The sequence below is a fragment of the Kogia breviceps genome, chromosome 14 (genome assembly GCF_026419965.1).
Source record: "Kogia breviceps isolate mKogBre1 chromosome 14, mKogBre1 haplotype 1, whole genome shotgun sequence".
In the NCBI taxonomy this organism is placed as follows: domain Eukaryota; kingdom Metazoa; phylum Chordata; class Mammalia; order Artiodactyla; family Physeteridae; genus Kogia; species Kogia breviceps.
The window spans coordinates 86,317,295-86,337,465 of record NC_081323.1 but is presented as its reverse complement, the minus strand read 5'-3'; the positions used below and the strand labels follow the sequence as shown (position 1 = coordinate 86,337,465).

The 20,171-nt window shown below is 42.9% G+C and overlaps 1 protein-coding gene across 2 annotated transcripts in view; it reads right to left on the bottom strand.

Annotated features, from left to right (window-relative positions):
• Positions 1-16,162, bottom strand: part of USP42 (ubiquitin specific peptidase 42) — a 42,752-nt gene extending 26,590 nt beyond the window's left edge. Inside the window, exons 1-3 of one of the 2 annotated variants that reach the window (XM_067012373.1) lie at positions 16,028-16,162; positions 11,614-11,863; positions 9,107-9,307 (exon numbers count right to left, since the gene is read on the bottom strand). In XM_067012373.1, the coding sequence (XP_066868474.1) occupies positions 9,107-9,307; positions 11,614-11,854 (442 nt within the window). In that variant the 5' untranslated portion in view covers positions 11,855-11,863; positions 16,028-16,162. The remainder of the gene's footprint in view (positions 1-9,106; positions 9,308-11,613; positions 11,864-16,027) is intronic. The other variant, XM_067012374.1, reaches the window with a different exon arrangement.
• Between the last annotated feature and the right edge of the window lie 4,009 nt (positions 16,163-20,171).

Genomic DNA, 20,171 nt, shown 5'->3' with positions numbered 1-20,171 from the left:
CAAGAAAGTCTATAAATACCTGAAAACTAAGTAACACACTTCTAAATAACCCATGGTTCAAAGGGTAAGTCTCAAGGGAAACTAAAAAATATATTGAACTGAATAAAAATAAGAAGACAACATTACAAAAGTTTGGAGACACAGGAACTTTCCTAGTGGCGCAGCGGTTAAGACTCTGCCTGCCAATGCAGGGGACATGGGTTTGAGCCCTGGTCCGGGAAGATCCCACATGCTGCGGAGCAACTAAGCCTGTGCTCCACAACTACTGAGCTTGCGCTCTAGAGCCCACGAGCCACAACTACTGAAGCCCGTGTGCCTAGAGCCTGTGATCCACAAAAAACACAAGCCACTGCAATGAGAAGTCCGCACACTGCAACAAAGAGTAGCCCCACTCACCACAACTAGAGAAAGCCCGTGTGCAGCAACAAAGACCCAACGCAACCAAAAACAATTAATTAATTAATTAATTTAAAAGTTTTGGGGGGCTTCCCTGGTGGCGCAGTGGTTGAGAGCCCGCCTGCCGATTCAGGGGACATGGGTTCGTGCCCCGGTCCGGGAGGATCCCACATGCCGTGGAGCGGCTGGGCCCGTGAGTGCAACCTGCACGTCCGGAGCCTGTGCTCCGCAACGGGAGAGGCCACAACAGTGAGAGGCCTGCGTACTGAAAAACAAAACAAAACAAAACAAAACACAAAAGTTTTGGGACACAGCTAAAGCAGTGTTGAAAGGGAAATTTATAGTAATACCAATATCAGAAGCAAAAACAAGGATATCAACCCTGCAGACATCAAAAGGATAACAAGGGAATACTATAAATAACTTCACACACATAAATTTGACAACTTTGGAAAAATGGGCCAATTCCTCAAAAGAAGTGAACTACCACAACCCACCCAATATAAAATAATTGGAATAGCCCTATCCTTATTAAGGAAATTAAATTTGCAATTTTAAAACTCCCAGAAAAGAAATCTCCAGGCCAAGATAGTTTCACTGATGGATTCTACACTAAGTAAGAATTTACATAAATTCTGCACAATCTCTTCCGAAAAACAGGAGTTAACATATCCCAAATTCATTTTATAAAGCTAGTATTACCCTGATAACAAAACCAAACAAAGGTGGTACAAAAACAGAAGATTACAGACTGACACATCTCATGAACACATGTAAAAATCCTTGACAAAAAGTCAGCAAAATATAAAAATAAACATCATGACCAAACGGAGTTTATTCCAGAAATACAAAGATGACTCAGTATTGGAAAATCTGCCAGTATAATCCACTATATTAATAAGCTGAAGAAAAAATTCACATAATCATATCAATTTGACACAGAAAAAGCTATTAACAAAAATCAACACTCATTCAGATAAAAAGCAGGAATCAGTAAAACAGAAATACAAGAGGAAAGCAAAAAAAAAAGAAAGAAATAGAGGGGAACTTCCTTGACATGATAAAAAGGATAGACCAAAAAACTACAGCTAACATCAAACTGAATGTTTTTCCCCTAAGATCAGAAATGAGGCAAGGATGTCAGCTCTGATCATTCTTATTCAACATATTGCTAGAAGTTCTAGCCAGTGAAATAAGGCAAGAAAAGGGAAAAAAGGATACAGATCAGCAAGGAGTAAGTAAAAATGTCCCTATCTGCATATGACATGATTCTCAACATAGAAAAATACAGAGACTCCTCATTCCCCCAAAAAAGCCTAGAAATATTAAGTGAAGTCAGTAAGGTCAATATACAAAAATCAAATGTATTTTTATATAACAGCAATAAAAATGTGAACACCAAAATTAAAAATATAATGATGCTTATAATTCCTCAAAAAAATAAAAGGATTAGGTGTATATCTAACAAAACAAAACATGCTGATAACTACACAACACTGATGAAACAAAGTAAAGAAGATCTAAGTAAATGGAGAGACATACCACACCCACAGACTGGAAATGTCAGCATAGTAAAGATGTCAATTCTCCCCAAACTGAGATACAAGTTTAACAAAATTTCCATTAAAATCCCAACAAGATTTTTTTGTACATATAGACAAGATTATTCTGTAATTTATATGGAAAGACAAAGGAACCAGAATAGAAAAAAACAATTTTGAAAAAGAATAAGTGGATGGACTCACTCTACCTGATATCAAGATTACACAGCTACAATAACAAAGACCAGCCGTGTTGTGGGACAGATACATACCTTAACAGAACAGAATAGCAGACCCAGAGATAGACCCACACAAATACACCCAAGTGATTTTTTACAAAAGTGCCAAAGCAATTCAATGAAGCAAAGATAGCCTTTTAAACAAATGGTGCTAGAGCAACTGGACATCCACAGACAGAAAAACTAAACCTCATGCTATACAAAAATTAATGTAAGATGGATCACATACCTGAATGTAAGACTATAAAACTTGTAGAAAAAAAGTAGAAAATCTTTAGGATCAAGGGCTATGCAAAGAGATCTTATACTTGACAGCAAAAAGCACAATCTATAAAAGGAAAAACTGGACTTCACCAAAATTTAAAACTTTTGCTCTGTGAAAGACCCTGTTAAGGGGATGAAAAGACAAGCTTCAAACTGGCAGGAAATGTTGGAAATATACATCCGAAAAAGACCTAATATCTAGAATATATAAAGAACAAAACAACAATATAAAAACAAAGAACACAATAGAAAATGAACAAAAGACACAAAGAGATATTTTCCAAAGAGGATATATACAGATGGTAAATAAACACATGGAGAGAAGTTTAAGACCTTTAGACACTAGGGAAATGCAAATTAAAACTACAATGAGATATCACTGTATACTCATCATTACCGTACAGCTAAAATGAAAAATAGTGAAACACCAAATGCTGGCAACAATGCAGAGCAACTGGAACTCAATACACTGCTGGTGGAAATGTAAACTGGTCAGCCACTCTGGAAAACTATTTGGCAATTTCTTACAAAACTAAACATGCAACTACCTTATGACCCAGCAACTGTAGTTCTGGGCATTTATTCCAGAGAAATAAAGACTTGTGTTCACACATATGCTCTACACACTAATGTTTACAGCAGCTCTATTCATAATATCCAGAAACTGGAAACAACCCAGATGTCCTTTAATGGATGAGTGGTTAAACAAATTGTGGTCCATCCATATCATGGAATACTAGTCAGCAATAAAAAGGAACAAATTATTAATATACACAACAAAGTGAATGAATATCCAGAGACTTATGCTGAGTGAAAAAGCCAATCCCTACTATATAATTCAATATATGTAACATTCTTGAAATGACAAAATAATAGAAGTGATAACTAGTAGTTGCCAGGGATTAAGGAGGAGGTGGAGGCACGAGGGAAGTGGGCTTGGCTATAAAAGGGAAACATGATCCTTAGTGATGGGAATGTTCTGTACCTTGACTGTATCGATAGCAATATCCTGGCTGTAAGACTAAACTACAGCGTCACCACTGGGGGAAACTGGGTGAGGGTACATAAGATGCCTCTGTGTGATTTCTTACAACTGAAAGTACATCTAAAATTACCTCAAAATAAAGTTTAGCTTCAAAAAAGGCAAAATAAAGATATTTCAGACCAAGGATAAAAAACAAACAAATAAATAAAACAAAAACCAAAAAACAGAGTTTGGGGCTTCCCTGGTGGAGCAGTGGTTAAGAATCCACCTGCCAATGCAGGGGACATGGGTTCGAGCCCTGGTCCGGGAAGATCCCACGTGCTGTGGAGCAACTGAGCCCGTGCACCACAACTACTGAGCCTGTGCCCTAGAGCCTGTGAGCCACAACTACTGAGCCTGCGTGACACAACTACTGAAGCCCATGCACCTAGAGCCCGTGCTCTGCAACAAGAGAGGCCACCACAATGAGAAGCCCTTGCACCGCAAGGAAGAGTAGCCCCTGCTCACCGCAACTAAAGCCCGCACGCAGCAATGAAGACCCAACGCAGCCAAATATAAATAAATAAATAAATTTATTAAAACAAACAAACAAACAAAAAAAAACAGAGTTTGTCACCTGCAAGAAAAGTTAAAGGAACTCCTCCAGGCATATAAAAAAATACCAGATGGATGTCTGAATCTACACAAAGGAATTAAAAGCAGTGGAAATGATAAAAGAGTAAGTAAATATAAAAGACTGGTAAAGAAACCTTAACAAACTACTTAAAATAAAACTTTTAAATTTTATTTAAAGCAAAATAATACAATATATTATGTGGATACAAATTAAGTAAAAATAAAATGTTTGACAACAATAGCACAAATGCCTAGAGAGAGACCATGAAAGTATATTGTCATAAAGTCCTTATACTACACAAGAAAGGGAATAGTATCTCAATGTAAGCTATGGTAAGTTAAAAATGTATGCTAAACCCAAAAGCAACCACTAAAAAGAGAAGACAAAGTTAGAGAAAATATGCCAATAAAGGAGAGGAAATATAAAATTACTCATTCCAAAAGAAGGCAGCAAACAATGAAAAAGGGAACAAAGAATACAGGACAATTAGAAAACAAATAGCAAGATGGTAAATGTAAAACCAATCATATCAATACTCTCATTAAATATAAATGATTTATATTTTAAAAGGCAGAGACTGTAAGACTGGATTAAGAAACAAGAACAAACTATAGGCTGTTTACAAGAAATCCACTTTAAATATAAACACAAATAGGTTAAAAGTTAAAAGATGGAAAAAGATATACCATGCTAACATTAATAAGAAAACTGGAGTGGCTCTATTTCAAACAAAGCAGATTTCAGAGTAAAGCATATTATTTGGGATAAAGAGGGTCATTTCAGAAGTTATAAATAGGTCAGTTCACCAAGAGGTCATAATAACCTTAAGTGACAGAGTTTCACAATACATGAAGCAAAACTGATAGAACAGAATGAAGAAACAAATTCAAAAATTTATCTTATTTCAACATACCTCTCTCAAAATTTGATAGGACAAGTGGACAGAAAAGCAGTAAAAGGACATAAAAGACAACCTCAACAACATTATCAAGTAACTAAACATAATCAACATTTATAGAAACTCCAACCAACACAGCAGAATACACATCCTTATTAAGTACACGTGGAATATTTAACAAGCTAGACCATGGTGCATAAAACAAGTCTCAAGTTTCAAAGGATTCAAACAATAAAAGTATCTTCTCTGACCACAATGGAATTAAAGTAGTAATCAGTAACAGGACAATTTCCGAAAAATCCCCAATCATCTCTTAACTAAAAACATGCCTCTAAGTAATCACAAGGGCAATCAATCAAGTAATTGTATTTTAAAAAAAAAACCTAGAATTAAGGAGCTTAGCAAAGTTGTAGGATACAAGATCAATAAACAAAGTTCAACTGCATTTCTATATTCTAGCAATAAACAATCAAAAATCAAAATTCAAAAAATATTACCATTTATAATAGCTTTCAAAAATATGAAATACTTAGGGATATATCGGATTTTAAAATGTACACATTGTACTTGTATACTGAAAACTAAGCAACACAGTGAAGAAAAACTGAATATAACCTAAATAAATACCTAGTTTGTGGGTCAGAAGCCAATACTGTTTGGATGTCACTCGTCCCAAACTGATTTACAGATTCAACACAATCCTAATCAAAATCTCAGGAAGCTTTTTTGTAGAAATTGACAAACTGATTTCAAAATTCATTTGGAAATGCAAAGGACCAAGAATGGCAAAAACAACTTTGAAAAAGGAGAACCAAGTTGGAAAAGTTACCTGACTTCAAAACTTTAAAATATATAGTAACAAGGCACTGTGTCATGGGGTCAAGACAGATAGTGGATCAGTGTAACAAAACAAGAGTCCAGAAATAGATCCATATGTATATGATCAATCGATTTTTGACAAAGGTACAAAAATAATTCAGTAGAGAAAGGGCTATCTTTTGAACAAATAGTGCTGGAACAAGTGGATATCCATATTGAAAAACATGAACTTTAATCGATTCTTCACACCACAAATAAAAATTAACTCAAAATGTATCACTGACCTAAATATAAAAACGAAAAGTATAAAACTGCTAAAAAAATAAAGGGAAAATCTTTGCAACCTCTGGTTAGGCAGATTTCTTAAATACAACACCCAAAGCACAGATGATAAAAATGGAAAATTAATGAAGTAGTATTCTTCAAAGCTAAAAACATGCTCTTTGAAAGACAGTGTGAGGAGACTATCTTCTCCAGATTGGGAAACATTTGCAAGTTACATATCTGATAAAGGGCTTCTATCCAGAATACATAAAGAACTGTCAAAGCTCAACGATAAGAAAACTACCCAATTTTAAACCAGGCAAAAGAGACGAGCAGGCGCTTGAGCAAAGCAAATACACAGACGGCAAAGCACCGTATGGAGAGATGTTCAATATCATTATTCATGACGGAAACGCAAATTAAAACCACAGTAAGATACTACTATACTACATACCTGTAAGAGTGGCTAAAATTGGAAAGACTGACTACGCCAAGTATTGGGGGAGAGAGGGAGCAAATGGAAGGTTCATTCACTGCTGGTAGGAATGTAAAATATCACAATCCCTTTGGGAGACAGCTTAGAAGTAACTTAAAGTTAAGCACAGACATACTATAGGACCAAGCCATTCCTCTCCTAGATATTTACCCACAAGAAATGAAAACACGTCCTTACAAAGACTTCAAGGTAGCTTAATTTGTTGTTCTGTTTTATTTTTTTGGCTGCGTTGGGTCTTCGTTGCTGCACGCAGGCTTTCTCTAGTTGCGGCGAGCGGGGGCTACTCGTCATTGCAGTGCACGGGCTTCTCATTGTGGTGGCTTCTCTTGTTGCGGAGCATGGGCTCTAGGCACGTGGGCTTCGGCAGTTGCAGCACGTGGGCTCAGTAGTTGTGGCTCATGGACTCTAGAGCGCAGACTCAGTAGTTGTGACGCACAGGCTTAGCTGCTCCGTGGCATGTGGGATCTTCCCAGACCAGGGATTGAACCAGTGTCGCCTACATTGGCAGGTGGATTCTTAACCACTGTGCCACCAGGGAAGTCCTCATAGTAGCTTAATTTGTGATGGCCCAAAATGGGAAACCACCCAAATGTCCATCAATAGGTGAATGGAGAACCAAACTGTGGTACATCTGTCCATACAATAAATACTACTCAGCAATAAAAATTAACTATTGATACATGCAATAACATGGAATAATGCTGAAATAATTGTGCTGAGTGAAAGAAGCCAGGCAATATAAAAATATATACTGTGTAATTCCACATATAAGACATTCTAGAAAATACAAACTAATCTGTAGTAAACAGAAAGCATATCAGTGGTTGCCCGGGGTGGAGGGGATGAGGGACAGGAAAGGGTGGGGGGGGGCTGATTTCAAAGGAGCACTGAGACTCTTTAGGGGGGTGATGAATATGTCCACATGTAGACTGCGGTGATCGTTTCATGGGTATACACAAATGTCAAAATGCAACAAATTGTGTATTTTAAACGTGCAATTAATTGTTTATCAACAACATCTCAATAAAGCTGAGAAAAAAGAGAGAAAGAGAAAACTAGCAATGGCCTATAAAAGATAGGCACCTAATTCTGGACACCCCGAGCGTCTGCGTTTTGTCTCCATCCTCTCTCTCTCTGTCCAGGTGCCAGTGCTGGGTTTTCATCCACATCCTACTTTCATTAAGCGCAAAAGTGATAGGAAAGCTGTCTGTGGGGAATGAATTATGGACTTAAAAAAGAAGAAAATGAGGGCAAACAGAACCTTCTGTAATTTGAAACCCTGGCATAAGAAACACCTCTTGATGGTGAGATTCTAGGTGATTTTCTTTTGGTTACCTTAAAATTTTCTGTACTTTCCAAATTCTTTAAAACCATTATTTTGCTCTTTGGGGGAATAAAGTTTAAAAAGAGTGAGTCTGAATTCTCCATTAAGTAAGAAACTATTCGGGAATTCCCTGGTGGTCCAGTGGTTAGGACTCGGCACCTTCACTGCCAAGGGCCCAGGTTCAATCCCCAGTCGGGGGACTTCCCTGGTGGTCCAGTGGCTAAGGCTCCACGCTTCCAATGCAGGGGGCCCGGGTTTGATCCCAGGTCAGGGAACTAGATCCCACATTCATGCTGCAACTAAGAGTTCTCATGCTGCAACTAAAGATCCCACATGCCACAACTAAAGAACCCACACGCCGCAATGAAGATCAAAGATCCCGCGCGCTGCAACGAAGACCCGGCACAGCCAAATAAATAAATAGATAAATAAATCCCTGGTGGGGGAACTAAGATCCCACAAGCCGCAAAAAAAACAAAAGAGCTATTCAAAAAGAAACCAAGGGGCTTTTTTTTCACCCTATAAATGAAGGACTAGCACCCTAACATACACACACACACACACACACACACACACACACACACATTAATGTAGATCAAAGAACAGGGAGATTTCATTTATAAAGGGTGAAGAGTATGTACAATACTATATGCAGAAGGTCAAACCCTCAGAAAACAGGTATGTTCTAAATTCTGAATTTCACTAGTTGACCACGGAGTTGGCTCTCATCTAATTAAAGACATAACGTGTGTTAACTAACTTCCTGCCCTCTGGGTTGAAAGTGGAGCTCTCACACAATAAAGGAAAGTTCTGCATGAATTTCCAGGAGGTGAGAAGCAGTGACAAGAGGCTCCTCTCCGCTAATGCTTGAAGTCTGTAAATGAATCAAGCGTTCAACCCAGGATGGATGCCAGGAGAAGTGGGATTCTTAACCCTGCTTGTCCCAAGCTGTTGGCAGTAGACATTTATGTCACATTTTTTAGCAAGTGTAGAAAGCCAGCAGGGGCTTCAGAAATGCCAAATGCTGATAAAATACGTTTCTTTTTAAATAATTCTACAGGTCAAATTACATGCAAAATGTTTTTTATGCAACCTGAATGTAAATCTTTAAGAGTCTTCCTCCATGATTTCTAAAAGAAGAAACCAATTCCTCAGTGATGATCAAATTCTTGGCTTAAATCTTCACTTTCATTTCAGAGAAAAAAAATGAAAGTAGGTTAGCATACCATAACACTACACACATAACATAATCCAGAACACTTACATGTCTTGGAGTGTTCATGTGAGAGCATGTAGTTGGCGAGAGGTGGCGTGTACGTTAAACACTGCAGCGCTGCGTTGGCAAAACAGGTATTGCCCAGATTCTGGAGCCCAGCTCCTACTCTATGAGTTTGCTGCCACTTAAGACAAATCTTCTCAGATGGGAAAAGAACTTTTTGCGGAGGGGCAATACCATCACCTAGGGCTAGAAAAAGAAACAAATACTTAAAAAGAAGGCTCTGTATACTTCCGAAGCTGAATAAATAGCAACACATCAAACCTGAATCTGATCAAGATTCTTATGACCAGCTAACCAGAAATACAGGGGAGAAAGGGACATTTTAAAAGAAAGAGCCCAGAATGTGGGAAACTCTATATGATTTGGTTTCTTTGATAAACAAATTGCAAGGACAAAAAAGGGGGGGGCAGCATTTAACAGATTAAAAAAAACTTACAAGATATCCACCAAATGCAAAGCATAGACCTTGTTTGGAGGTTGATTTCAACAGCCAACTGCTAAAAAAAATTGTACGACAACCAGGGAAATCTGCACATTGACTGGATTTTTAATATAAAAAGCTTTTAATTTTCAGACATGAATTCTTTAAATATACACATTGAACTATTTATAGATGAAGTATAAAGTCCTGGATTTGCTTTAAAATGATGGGGAGTGGGGAGAGGAGTAAGTGGGTGGAGGTATAATTGGCCAGGAGCTCATAAACATCAAAGCTGGCTGAGGGGCACGTAAGACTTCATTACAATTATTCTCTCTTCTGCATCTACTTAAAATTTTTCATTAAAATAGTTTTAAAAATAAATAAACTACAACGCAATAAAAGTGCAGGAAAGTCGATTCCCCGTAGTATGTGCTACGGATGCGCATATTCTGTACCCTCACCGGCCCGTCATCCTCACCATCATCTCACCTACTCAGTCCTCACTAGCTGTCGGATACTCTCAATTCTAAAGGTTGGTAGTGATGTCATCCCAAATTTACCATCAGGGAAACAGGCTGTTAGACATCATTATACATACTCATAAGTATAGTCTACATGGTCTAAAAATTTCTTATCTATTTTTAAAACTTAGAAACAGATTGCTAATGATACTCAGGTGAGGCTCAAAAACAATTTATTTAGGAAAGGTCAAAAATCATCCGTAGCAAGACTGGTTTTTCAAAAGTCTGGCAGTCCCTCAGTGCTGCCAAAGACTGAGGTGCCCAACAGACGGCTCTCTATTTTAACAGCAATAGTGAGCGTTTAATAAGCATATGCAAAAAGGCAGGCTCCAGCTTCGGGAAGAACGGAGAGCAAAATCAGGAAAGGAGAAATGGATGTTCAAAGAGCGTGACAAGGGCCCCCAAAAGGGCCAGGTGGCGTGATACAAACTAAATCTTGAGGAAGAGAGAGGAGCCCCAGCAAGGTGACAGGAGGCTGGAGTCTGTGAGAGGATGTCCTGTGGGAATGCCCTGCTTATAAAGGTCTTTAAACCTCTCTGTATAACATTCAGTTACGTTGTTTTGATTTGTGATGTAAATGTCCCCTCACCCAAAACACCTTCAGCAAATCATACCACCCACCTCCACATCACAATATCACACATACTAGGAAGACTCAAAACAACGTGAGAGCCAAATTATTCTAAACCAAACAATGTTCTGAGTAGGAACTAATCTCTTAAGGTTTCAAAGCTTCCAAATCCGAGTCTCAGGAGTACCAACTAAAGTGTCAATGTCTTACTTATCAGGATGGGTTTTAACAAATATAACCACATTAACCTGGCTTTATACATAATGTAACATGTACATGATCTGCTCGCTTTCAAAGAGCTTTACTTCTACAGACGATTTTAACTGGCAAAAACTAAACAAATAAAAAACCAAAACAAAGTTCGGTGGAGCTCATTTGTCAAAAGGCAGCCATTTTTAAAAACATCTTAGGGCTTCCCTGGTGGCGCAGTGGTTGAGAATCCGCCTGCCGATGTAGGGGACACGGGTTCGTGCCCCGGTCCGGGAGGGTCCCACATGCCACGGAGCGGCTGGGCCCGTGAGCCGTGGCCGCTGAGCCTGCGCATCCGGAGCCTGTGCTCCGCAACGGGAGAGGCCACAGCAGTGAGAGGCCCGCGTACCGAAAAAAAAAAAAAAAAAAAAAAAAATCTTTAAATTTTTAGAAGGTAGACAGACATTTACTTAGGGCACTATAGTTAATTGACAAGTTAATAAAATGCTTGCCATCTCAGTTCTCACCAAGACAATGTTTATCCTTCAAAAAATTAGGAATTCAACTACAAATAAATTCATAGTAACTAAAAATAATCTTACTTTGTTATGATACATATGTTAATCATGAACAAGCAGCAGAGGAAAATGAAGCCTGTCAAATAATGTAACTCTGCTGGCCATTCAGGTGGCAGTGTATCTTGCAAAAATAAGACCCTCTCTGAAACTACCCACCCAATGACAGCATTTATACAGGAGTTTCTTGTAGTGAGTATTTTAGAAAGTACTACCTTGATCCTTTTGTGGTGATGGTTTTGATTTTTCAGGTACAGATGCACTTGAATAAACTACAGCACCAGGTACTGGTCCTAAAGAAAGCGTGTGATTTGAAACATCATTTAACGGAGACACAGCACCCAAGCTGGCAGAACCTGCATCCATGTCTTCAGGTAAGACTGCCTCAGAACTGCCAGGCTGGTTCTGACCGGTTGATGGGTCTGAAGATTCAGAAGCTTTGTCAACTATGGTCATTGTTCACCTCTGTAAAAGATGAGAAAAGCATACATTTGTTTCATAAGGTAAGAAAAGTAATCTACTTATTCTACCATTAGATCTTTGAAAACAATTAAAAACGGCTAGGTTAATTTTCCAACAAATCACCCCAACACAAAAGCAACACTATTTTTTAACTTTGTAATAATTTCCTTGGGCTATTCACTGTTGTGCTAATCTGAACATGCCAACAATTTTTAATTATAAAATCTTCAATGAAGTATTTGATTAGATCTTGTCATTCTATTCCATGCCCTCTGAAAATCTGATATTTCATTTTATAATCAGGTACCTCAATTTCCAACTCTATACATTCACCAAGTACCTATATTTTTTCTCTCCCTTGCTTAAACCGAGAATGTGAAACGCACTGACACATGTGGCTCAATTTTCAATTCATATATAATTCCTCCAGGAAAACTCTCAACTACATGAAAAGAACACCGAGCTTTAATTTGAAGCTTAAAGTCCAAAATGACATTGTTTGAAATATATTACTTTTTTAAAAAATATAGGAAGTCTCACTTTTGAAACACATTTTGAAGAGGCTCATTTATTTCACATATATGATTTTTTAAAATGAAGTCCATAAGGCATTACTGACATCAAACTGGAACACAGATACATGTTATAAAAGTACTTAATTATAATTTTCTCTCTGAACCCTATTAAAATCTTAGGGCCACCACTAACTGAGCACTTTCTATGTGCTAGGCATTGTGTTACTCACTGAACACACACTAACTCACTTAATTTTCATAATGACCTACGAGAGACTGGACAGAATCCACTGGGTCTACGAAACGGAGCAACTATTACCCGAACTAGTCACTACTGGGAAAAGGTCCCAAGCCCAACACTCCCGGCTGGGGTCCCTTCGGGCTCTACCAAGCTCCACAACACAGCACTTTAGGAATGTTTCCCATATTGCCCAGCGGCGACCAAATCTAGCGGACCACTGCTCTGCACATGACCTTCCAGGCTTGCCCCGACTGCCTCCGGCCCGGCACCCTGACACCTGGGCTCTGGACGCTTCCCGTCCTAGGAGCCTCTCTGCGGTCCTGTCCCGCCTTCTCTCTCCCGGCTCTGCACATGCTGTTCTTTCCCCAAACCTCCTCCACCCTTCCACCTCCAGCCAGTGAACACCCACCCCCCTTCTCCGTTTAGAATTCATTTCCTCTGGGACACTTGCCTTGATAGTGCCCTCCCCCAACACAGTCTGAAAACCCCTCCTGGAAGCTCTGGCGGCGCCCTGGGCACCCTTGGGCTGATTTCCACCGTAGTGCTTGGACACGGACTCCACAGCCATCCTGCCTGCGGCTCTCCATCATGTTCTCGTTAACATGCCCTGACCTGCATAAGGAAAGCTCTCCACACACGTGTTGAACAAATGAATGAGTTGTGAAGACAGGACGTAACCAGTATTTGCTCCTAGCACCAATTTTCGCTGACTGTTTTATATAAAGTATCTCGTTTAATCCTTAAAAACTCTGAAGTAGGAATAGCCTTTAAAACTTGTTTTAAAAAATATTCAACACAGTAAAATAATTACCCATGTACATGACACTTCAACAAATGTTATGATGCACTGTCTACTCACAATAAGGTTTTTTTAAAAGCCTCAATTTTGTTGTGATTTTAAATTAAAGATTTAAATTAAGATTATCACTCCCCCAAAAAGTACAAACTTAAATATTTTTGGAATCTTATGTAGAAATAGAGAAGAAGATGTTAATTAGATCTTAACAAAAAGAAAAACTGAAGTGAAATTTTAAGTCAATCTAGGTAAAACACAGGACCTTTATTCAGGAAGAAAGCCTGAGCCATATTATCCAAATAAAGTTTATACTTTCCTCATCTGACAGTCAAAAGAAATTACAAAACAGTGTGGAGGCAAGAGTAAGACAACATGGGAAAAAGAAGTAGAGGAGGAGGAAAAGGAAGAAGAAAGCCAAAACAGTGAAGATGAAGCCAGCCTTATTTACAGTAATGTTAAATAGCAAAAACCTTGATTTTCTGGGACAAACATCCCTTCAGGACAATCATTAACAAATGACCAAATAAAACCATTTTACTTGCTCCAGTTGCCTTTGGGGGGGTCGCGGGGTGGGGGTCAACTCTTAAATTAAGAAAAAAAAAAAAAAGGAAAACATACAACGCAGTCATTGATAACCATATAGCATTATAATTTGGGAAAACCAAAAACATCCATTCCCCTTCAGATGTATATTCAGCCAATGACTTCTTACCCTGAAACCATCAGGTATTAAACTAAACTCCATCTGCTATGGAGAAAACCTTTCTGGAAGCCAAACAATGTTGCGTAGGGCTCAGGATTCAGATGTTACATGTTCTTTACTCTCAGTAAAGCTTCTAAACATCACTGAAATAGATCTCAGGACTTTTAAGCAACTACTTCAATGAGAAGTTTCAATTTCTCTCAACACCTCCTGATGATAGACAAACAAAAAGTTACAAAAGCATGTTTTAAAAAACTGAGTACAAAAATCAAGGCTGGATGTGTGTGGAGGAATGAGACAAAGTGACTTCTCAATTGTTTCCATTAAGAGTACCTGCCTTAAGTACAAAGTTTTACTTTAAAGTCTTAAAATGCTGTCTCTTATATGGTATTTCTCCATTGTGGTGACCAAATGCTAGAATACATTATTCTTTTTCATTTTAAAAAGAATAAGCATATGGCTATTTGAACATTATGGCACTCCACATACATTGTGGTAAAAATATCAATACATGCAAAAAGAAACTTTTATACCTGTGCTTCTTAATAAACAATGTAATCCACATTCTTGCTGCATTTCCATTTGAAAACTCACAAGCTTTAAAAAGACAACCTGGATTTTACTTATTTGTAAGGAAACAAATCACTTCGCTTTAAACTTTTACAAAAAGAACTCTGTAGACTTAATTCAATGATACAGAAAAGAAAGTGAAACTGCCCCTAAATACGAATAAGTGAAACCGATTATTCACAACACCGATGCACTTTGAATGAATAATACAGTCAGAAGTGGAGAATTATGTTTCAAATGTACAGGTTAAAATTTGAGACTCCACTAAAACGTACGAGAACCTAAAATACTGCTGTTTTAGGGCTAACTAGTTTTTCAACCAGTTTTACTGTTATTTGAGTGTATTTACTTTAAATAACCAACATGTTTTCCCATAAACAAGTAAGCCCTAAGGCCTCCCGTAATATAAAAGAGCTATTCCACAAAAGTAATCCCAATTGCATTCATTATAGCGAGGTTAAAGTCCTAGATGGTAAAACTTCTGTCCCATCAAATTTTCATCTCCAACGTCTGAAACTGACCGCCCTCTCCCCCTGCACCCCCCCCGCCCCAGGTAAGTTGGGTCTTCCTGTCCCGAAGATAAAGAACGGGACCAGGACACACGCGCTTTGGGGGACGCGACGCCGGGCCGGCCGGCCCCTCCTCTCCTCCCGAGGGTGCTCGCTCCGCCCGGCGGCAGGCGTGGGGAACTCGGACACCCGGTGGACTAGCCAGGTGGACGGCCCCGCGAGGACGGACCGGCGCGGCGGGAGGGCCGGCGGGACGCGCGGGTGGGAAAGTTTGCCTTTTTGGGGGGCGCAGTGGGGGCGGGGAGGCGAGCCCGGGGCTCCGAGGGGCGCTCGGGGGCGGGAGGTGGCAGCCACGCGGGGGGCGGCTGGTGGCCCGGGGACTCCGGGCGGCTCAGCGGTCGGCCGCCGGCACACGCCCACCCCGGGCAGACCCATGCGGGCCTGGCCGCCCCGGAGCAGCCAGCCGGGCCCTGCCCCCGGGCCGAGAGGGGCGGGCTGGGCCGGGTGGGGGTGGGAGAGCAGTGTCCATGGCAACCAGGGGGGTCCGGCCTCCCCGCGCAGCCCTGCGCTCTGGGAGCCCGGGAGCCCGGCCGCCGCGGCCGCCGCCCCCTCCCCAGCGGCCTGCCCCGGCCGGCGGTGGCGGCACTGCCACCGGCGCGGCGGGGTCCCGGGCGGCCCGCCGTTGCTGAGGGGGCGGCGGGCGAGGGGCCGCGCCAGCCCCCGGCGGGCCGCGCCGGCAGAGGGGCGGCCAGGCCAGCTGTGGCCGAGGCGAGCGGGGCGCTCCGCGGGCCCCACGCCGGCCAGCGGCGGGCAGGAAAGAGGCGGGAGCTTACCTAACCCGGCTCGGCGCTCGCTCCATCCCCCTCGGCCGCCGCCGCCGCCGCCGCCGCCGCCGCACACAGCCCAGCCGCCCGGCGGGGGACAATGACGTGCCTCCATCCGGGCACCGCCGCCGCCGCCTCCGGGTCAGCGCCGCGCCCGCAGCGCCCCTCCGGGCCGCCAGGGGGCGCGCCAAGGCCGCGCCCGCACGCGCCGCCGCCCAGGGGCCGTCGCAAAAGAGGCGCAGCGCGCAGCTAACTGGCCGGGCTAGCGCGGGAGGGGCCATCGCCAAAGCGCCGCGGGCGCAGGCTGGCCCGCGCGTCACTGGAGCGCCGGTCGGCCGCGGAAGGAGCGCGCTGATTGGTGGAGCCGAGCCGTACGGCGCGGGCGGGTGAGGTCTTTCCCCAGTGGCCGGCTGGAGCCGACCGTGCGGCCTTCGGCGGCCGCGACGGGAGGGCCGAGACAGCTCCACGGCGTGTGCGCTCAGTCCGGCCCGCGCGGGTGCACGGCCCACGCGGGACACCTGGTCCCCCCAAATGGACACGGCTCCGGGAGACGCCCCTCGGCCTAGAGACCCGGCATTGAAGAACGCCAGACCCAGCGGTGCTGCAGCGCGCCATCAGACTTTGCCAACTGTTACTGGAAGCGGAGAATTTTAAACCCAGCTCTAGAAAAGGCAGATTCCCTCCTATCCCGTCACGATCTCATCTCAGATCTGAGCGTTGCCCGTTCTTGGAGGGAAGCTAGACCAGCTCTTGCTCGGGAGGGCCAGATCCATACTTCCAGCCGCTTATTTGATGTCTCCACCGCGAGGTCGAGCAGAGAACGAATTGATTGATCGTGGCATCTCCCCTCCACCACGACCCTGCTCCTCTCTGTGGGGTTCCCTGCTTTGATTAGGGACGTGGCCCTCTCTCGCACTAACCTGAGTCCTCCCTCTGTCTCTCTTCTCTCTCCTTTCCTGACCTAACCCCTTACACCAGGTCATAACCACCCGACCTACCCACGGGCTGTAATCCCCACCCTCCCGGGGCAACCTTCCTAATCTCGCCCCTCGCCTTCCCACAGTCTCCTTCCAGTCACTCCACTCTCTTTCAACTTACTGTGGCCAGGATCTTTCAAAGACACACGTGAGATGTTGGTCCCCTCCTAAGAGCCTTTAGCTACTTTCTTGGCCCACGGAAAAGTCTCAACTCCTTTACCTGGCATTGAAGGCCTACAGTTCCCTCTCCTCTTTTGTGTCCCAGCCATAACCTCCTTTTTCCTACAAACACCCCACTCCTACTTCTGCTTATAGAAATCCTGCCTGTGTCTCTTCTAACATGAAGCCGCCATCAGAATCGTATTGCTCCCCCTGTGTCTTTTAAAGTAGTGCTAATTTCACTATTATGGAAAGAAATCACTGAAGTGATAAAATAGCAGTTGTGCGTTTGGAGCAGAACACCGAAGTTGTCTGAGAAAACAAAAAAGGAAAAGGGGAATTCCAAACCTCCAAAATTCAGGACCCACTTTTGGGATTAACACCACAATTTACTTCCTGATGAAGAATGGTTATGAAATTTCACCTGCACGGTCCTGGCAACACCAATAAGAGACTTGGAGGACAGAATAGCCATAGGAATGGATCCAGTCATTTGCTTGCCTTTTCCAAATGACTTTCAGGTGATTAAATACAGAATAAGAAGGAATGAAAGAGTCAAATGCCTAGTAGTCACCTGAGCTTTGTGGTTATTTCAAAATGCTTCCTTTGGAAGTCACATGAGAAGTTTGGCATCTAATACCAGTTTCCATTTCATATCCTATTGACGAACTGCCCCTGCAGTCAACGTCTTAATACAGTAGAGTAGGAGAAGAGATTAAGAAAAAAAAAAAAAAATTCCTTGGCATTCTCTCCAGAACAGAATTTTTTGGAGGGGAGGGGTTGTTACACAGCCCTCTGGTGCTTCCTGCATGCCTTGAAAGCAAACATAGAGGCCCTTTTCCTCTAAAGAATTTTGGTGCCACTTTAGTGCAAACTCATGACATAAACAGAGTAGTTAACAAAGGACACTAGGAAGTCCCTGCTTTCAAACAGCTAGGTCTTTGGCTTTTGCCCCAGAAATTCGTTTTCCTCCAGACCAGAGCTTAATCCAAAGTGAATGCTGTTGGGAGAAGATTTCACTCTGCCTCTGTTCTTACAAGCTGTGGGACCTACACAAATTACTTAGCCAGTTGCCTTGACCAAACCTGTCTTTAGGCGAGAGGTAAACTGACACCAAGTGCGTCACCTCCCAATCCGGGTGATCAGATGATCAAAGAGCAAAAGGTGTCAAAGAGGAATAAATTAGATTTTTCAAGGACCTCCAGCTGCCGAGGGAGCCTGTGGTGGGCTCTGTTAATGCCCCACCTAGATCCCCTTTGCTGGCTGACTCACGAATTCCCCTCCCAGCTGTTATATATGTAAGTCGCTAATGACCCACAGCTGCCCCCTTCTGACAACTGTTCTTGGCTGATGGGGAGCTGCCTTCTGGGGAAGTTAAGCCCACCTACCCTCCCCCCTTTCAGTCTACACCAATGGCTCACCGGCACAGGGGTTCAGAAGGACCTTGCCTCAATTAGTGACCAGTCCTGCGATGCAGTTTACATTCCAGAGCCAGTGGAATCAGAAGGAAGCTCATCTCCCACTGAGACTACATCCATGCCTAACTCTTCGCTGCCCTCTCCCTCCCTTCATTCCCTTTAACACCCCCTTGATGTATTCTGTGCATCTGAATTCTGGCTCCAGCCCTGCTTCTCGGTGGTCCAGCTTAGAGAGTCAGTACCAGGAATGGTCCTAAGAAGCTGAGTCTAAGGATAGGGTGTCGAGTGGTAGCTGGGATGCCGACAGCTGTGTGATGACCTTCACCTTGAGGGAGCTGGGTGGGAGAGAGGTAGACGGGGAGGCATTGGCTTATTCAATCTGTCTGGTGATTGAGGACATGGGGGAAATAGTAATTTTTTAAACTGAAATTAGGTGGCCACTGATGCTTGAAAGAGGGAAAATGACTGCCTCTAGTCAATCTGTCATCAATATACAGCAAAGCCAGTGGGCCTGCCTAGGAGCCTGTTGTAACCATTGCCTGCAGTCAGGCAGCAGACCGTTCGTTCTCAGGTTCACTTAAAATGAGCTGATCTTGAGAGATGGTCAACTCCTCAGCCATGGTTAATCCCCAGCACCGTACTCTGGGCTCTGATAAGGGAGAGGTGGGAGTCCAAGACTAGGGATGAGACTAAAGATGAGAACCAAACCGTGGTAGAACTTCAGACCCCTCTGAACCTCTGGGGCCTGTAGAAGTGGCAAACTCCCACCCCCACCCCCCAATCTGAAGACTGCAGAAGCTTCAAATGAGGCAGGTCCCCTACAAGACAATGCATTTTCCAGGATGTGCCCCAATAGCCCCCTCTGGCCACTAGACCGATCACTAAAACTAGGCCTCAGGGACTTCCCTGGTGGCCCAGTAGTTAAGACTCCCAAGCTTCCAATGCAGGGGGAGGGGGTTCAATCCCTGGTTGGGGAACTAAGACCCTACATACCATGCGGCACAGCCTAAATAAATAAATAAATTTTCAAAATAAAGTAGAATTAGGCCTCAGTATGGCCTACCTGGGGAAGTGTTGTAGGCTTGCTAAGGGAGGAATGGAATGGCCTTGCAGGACCGTGCTAATATATACTAGCAGCAACTTTAAATAAGCCTCAAAGTGGATCCCAATGGGCTAGAGCAAGGTGTGGGAGTGGGGATAAGGAAGGCTTTGTAGATAGGGGCTCACCCTCCCATAATATAGGTCTAACACTTGGTCAAGGGCCCTGAGTGGACTGCTTCTGATACACCATATGGATGGTACTTGGCAAGAGAAGTGAGACACATTAAGCAAAGTCAAGATAATATGACTTCCACGGTAGATGAAGGAAGAGGTCAACAAGCTCAGGGAAGTGAACCTGTTAGAATGGATGCTCCTAGTGGAATATATTCCATAAGAAGACCCAGAGGACACTCTGCTTACCAAGGCCATGAGGGGTGGGGGCACCACCAGCTTTGCTGAGAAACTCGGTGACACCTAGTGGGATCTGTAGACCAGGGCCGACAATAGGGGACGCTGTTACAGAACTGGGCTCTCTAGTAATGGGATCCTGGAGTGACA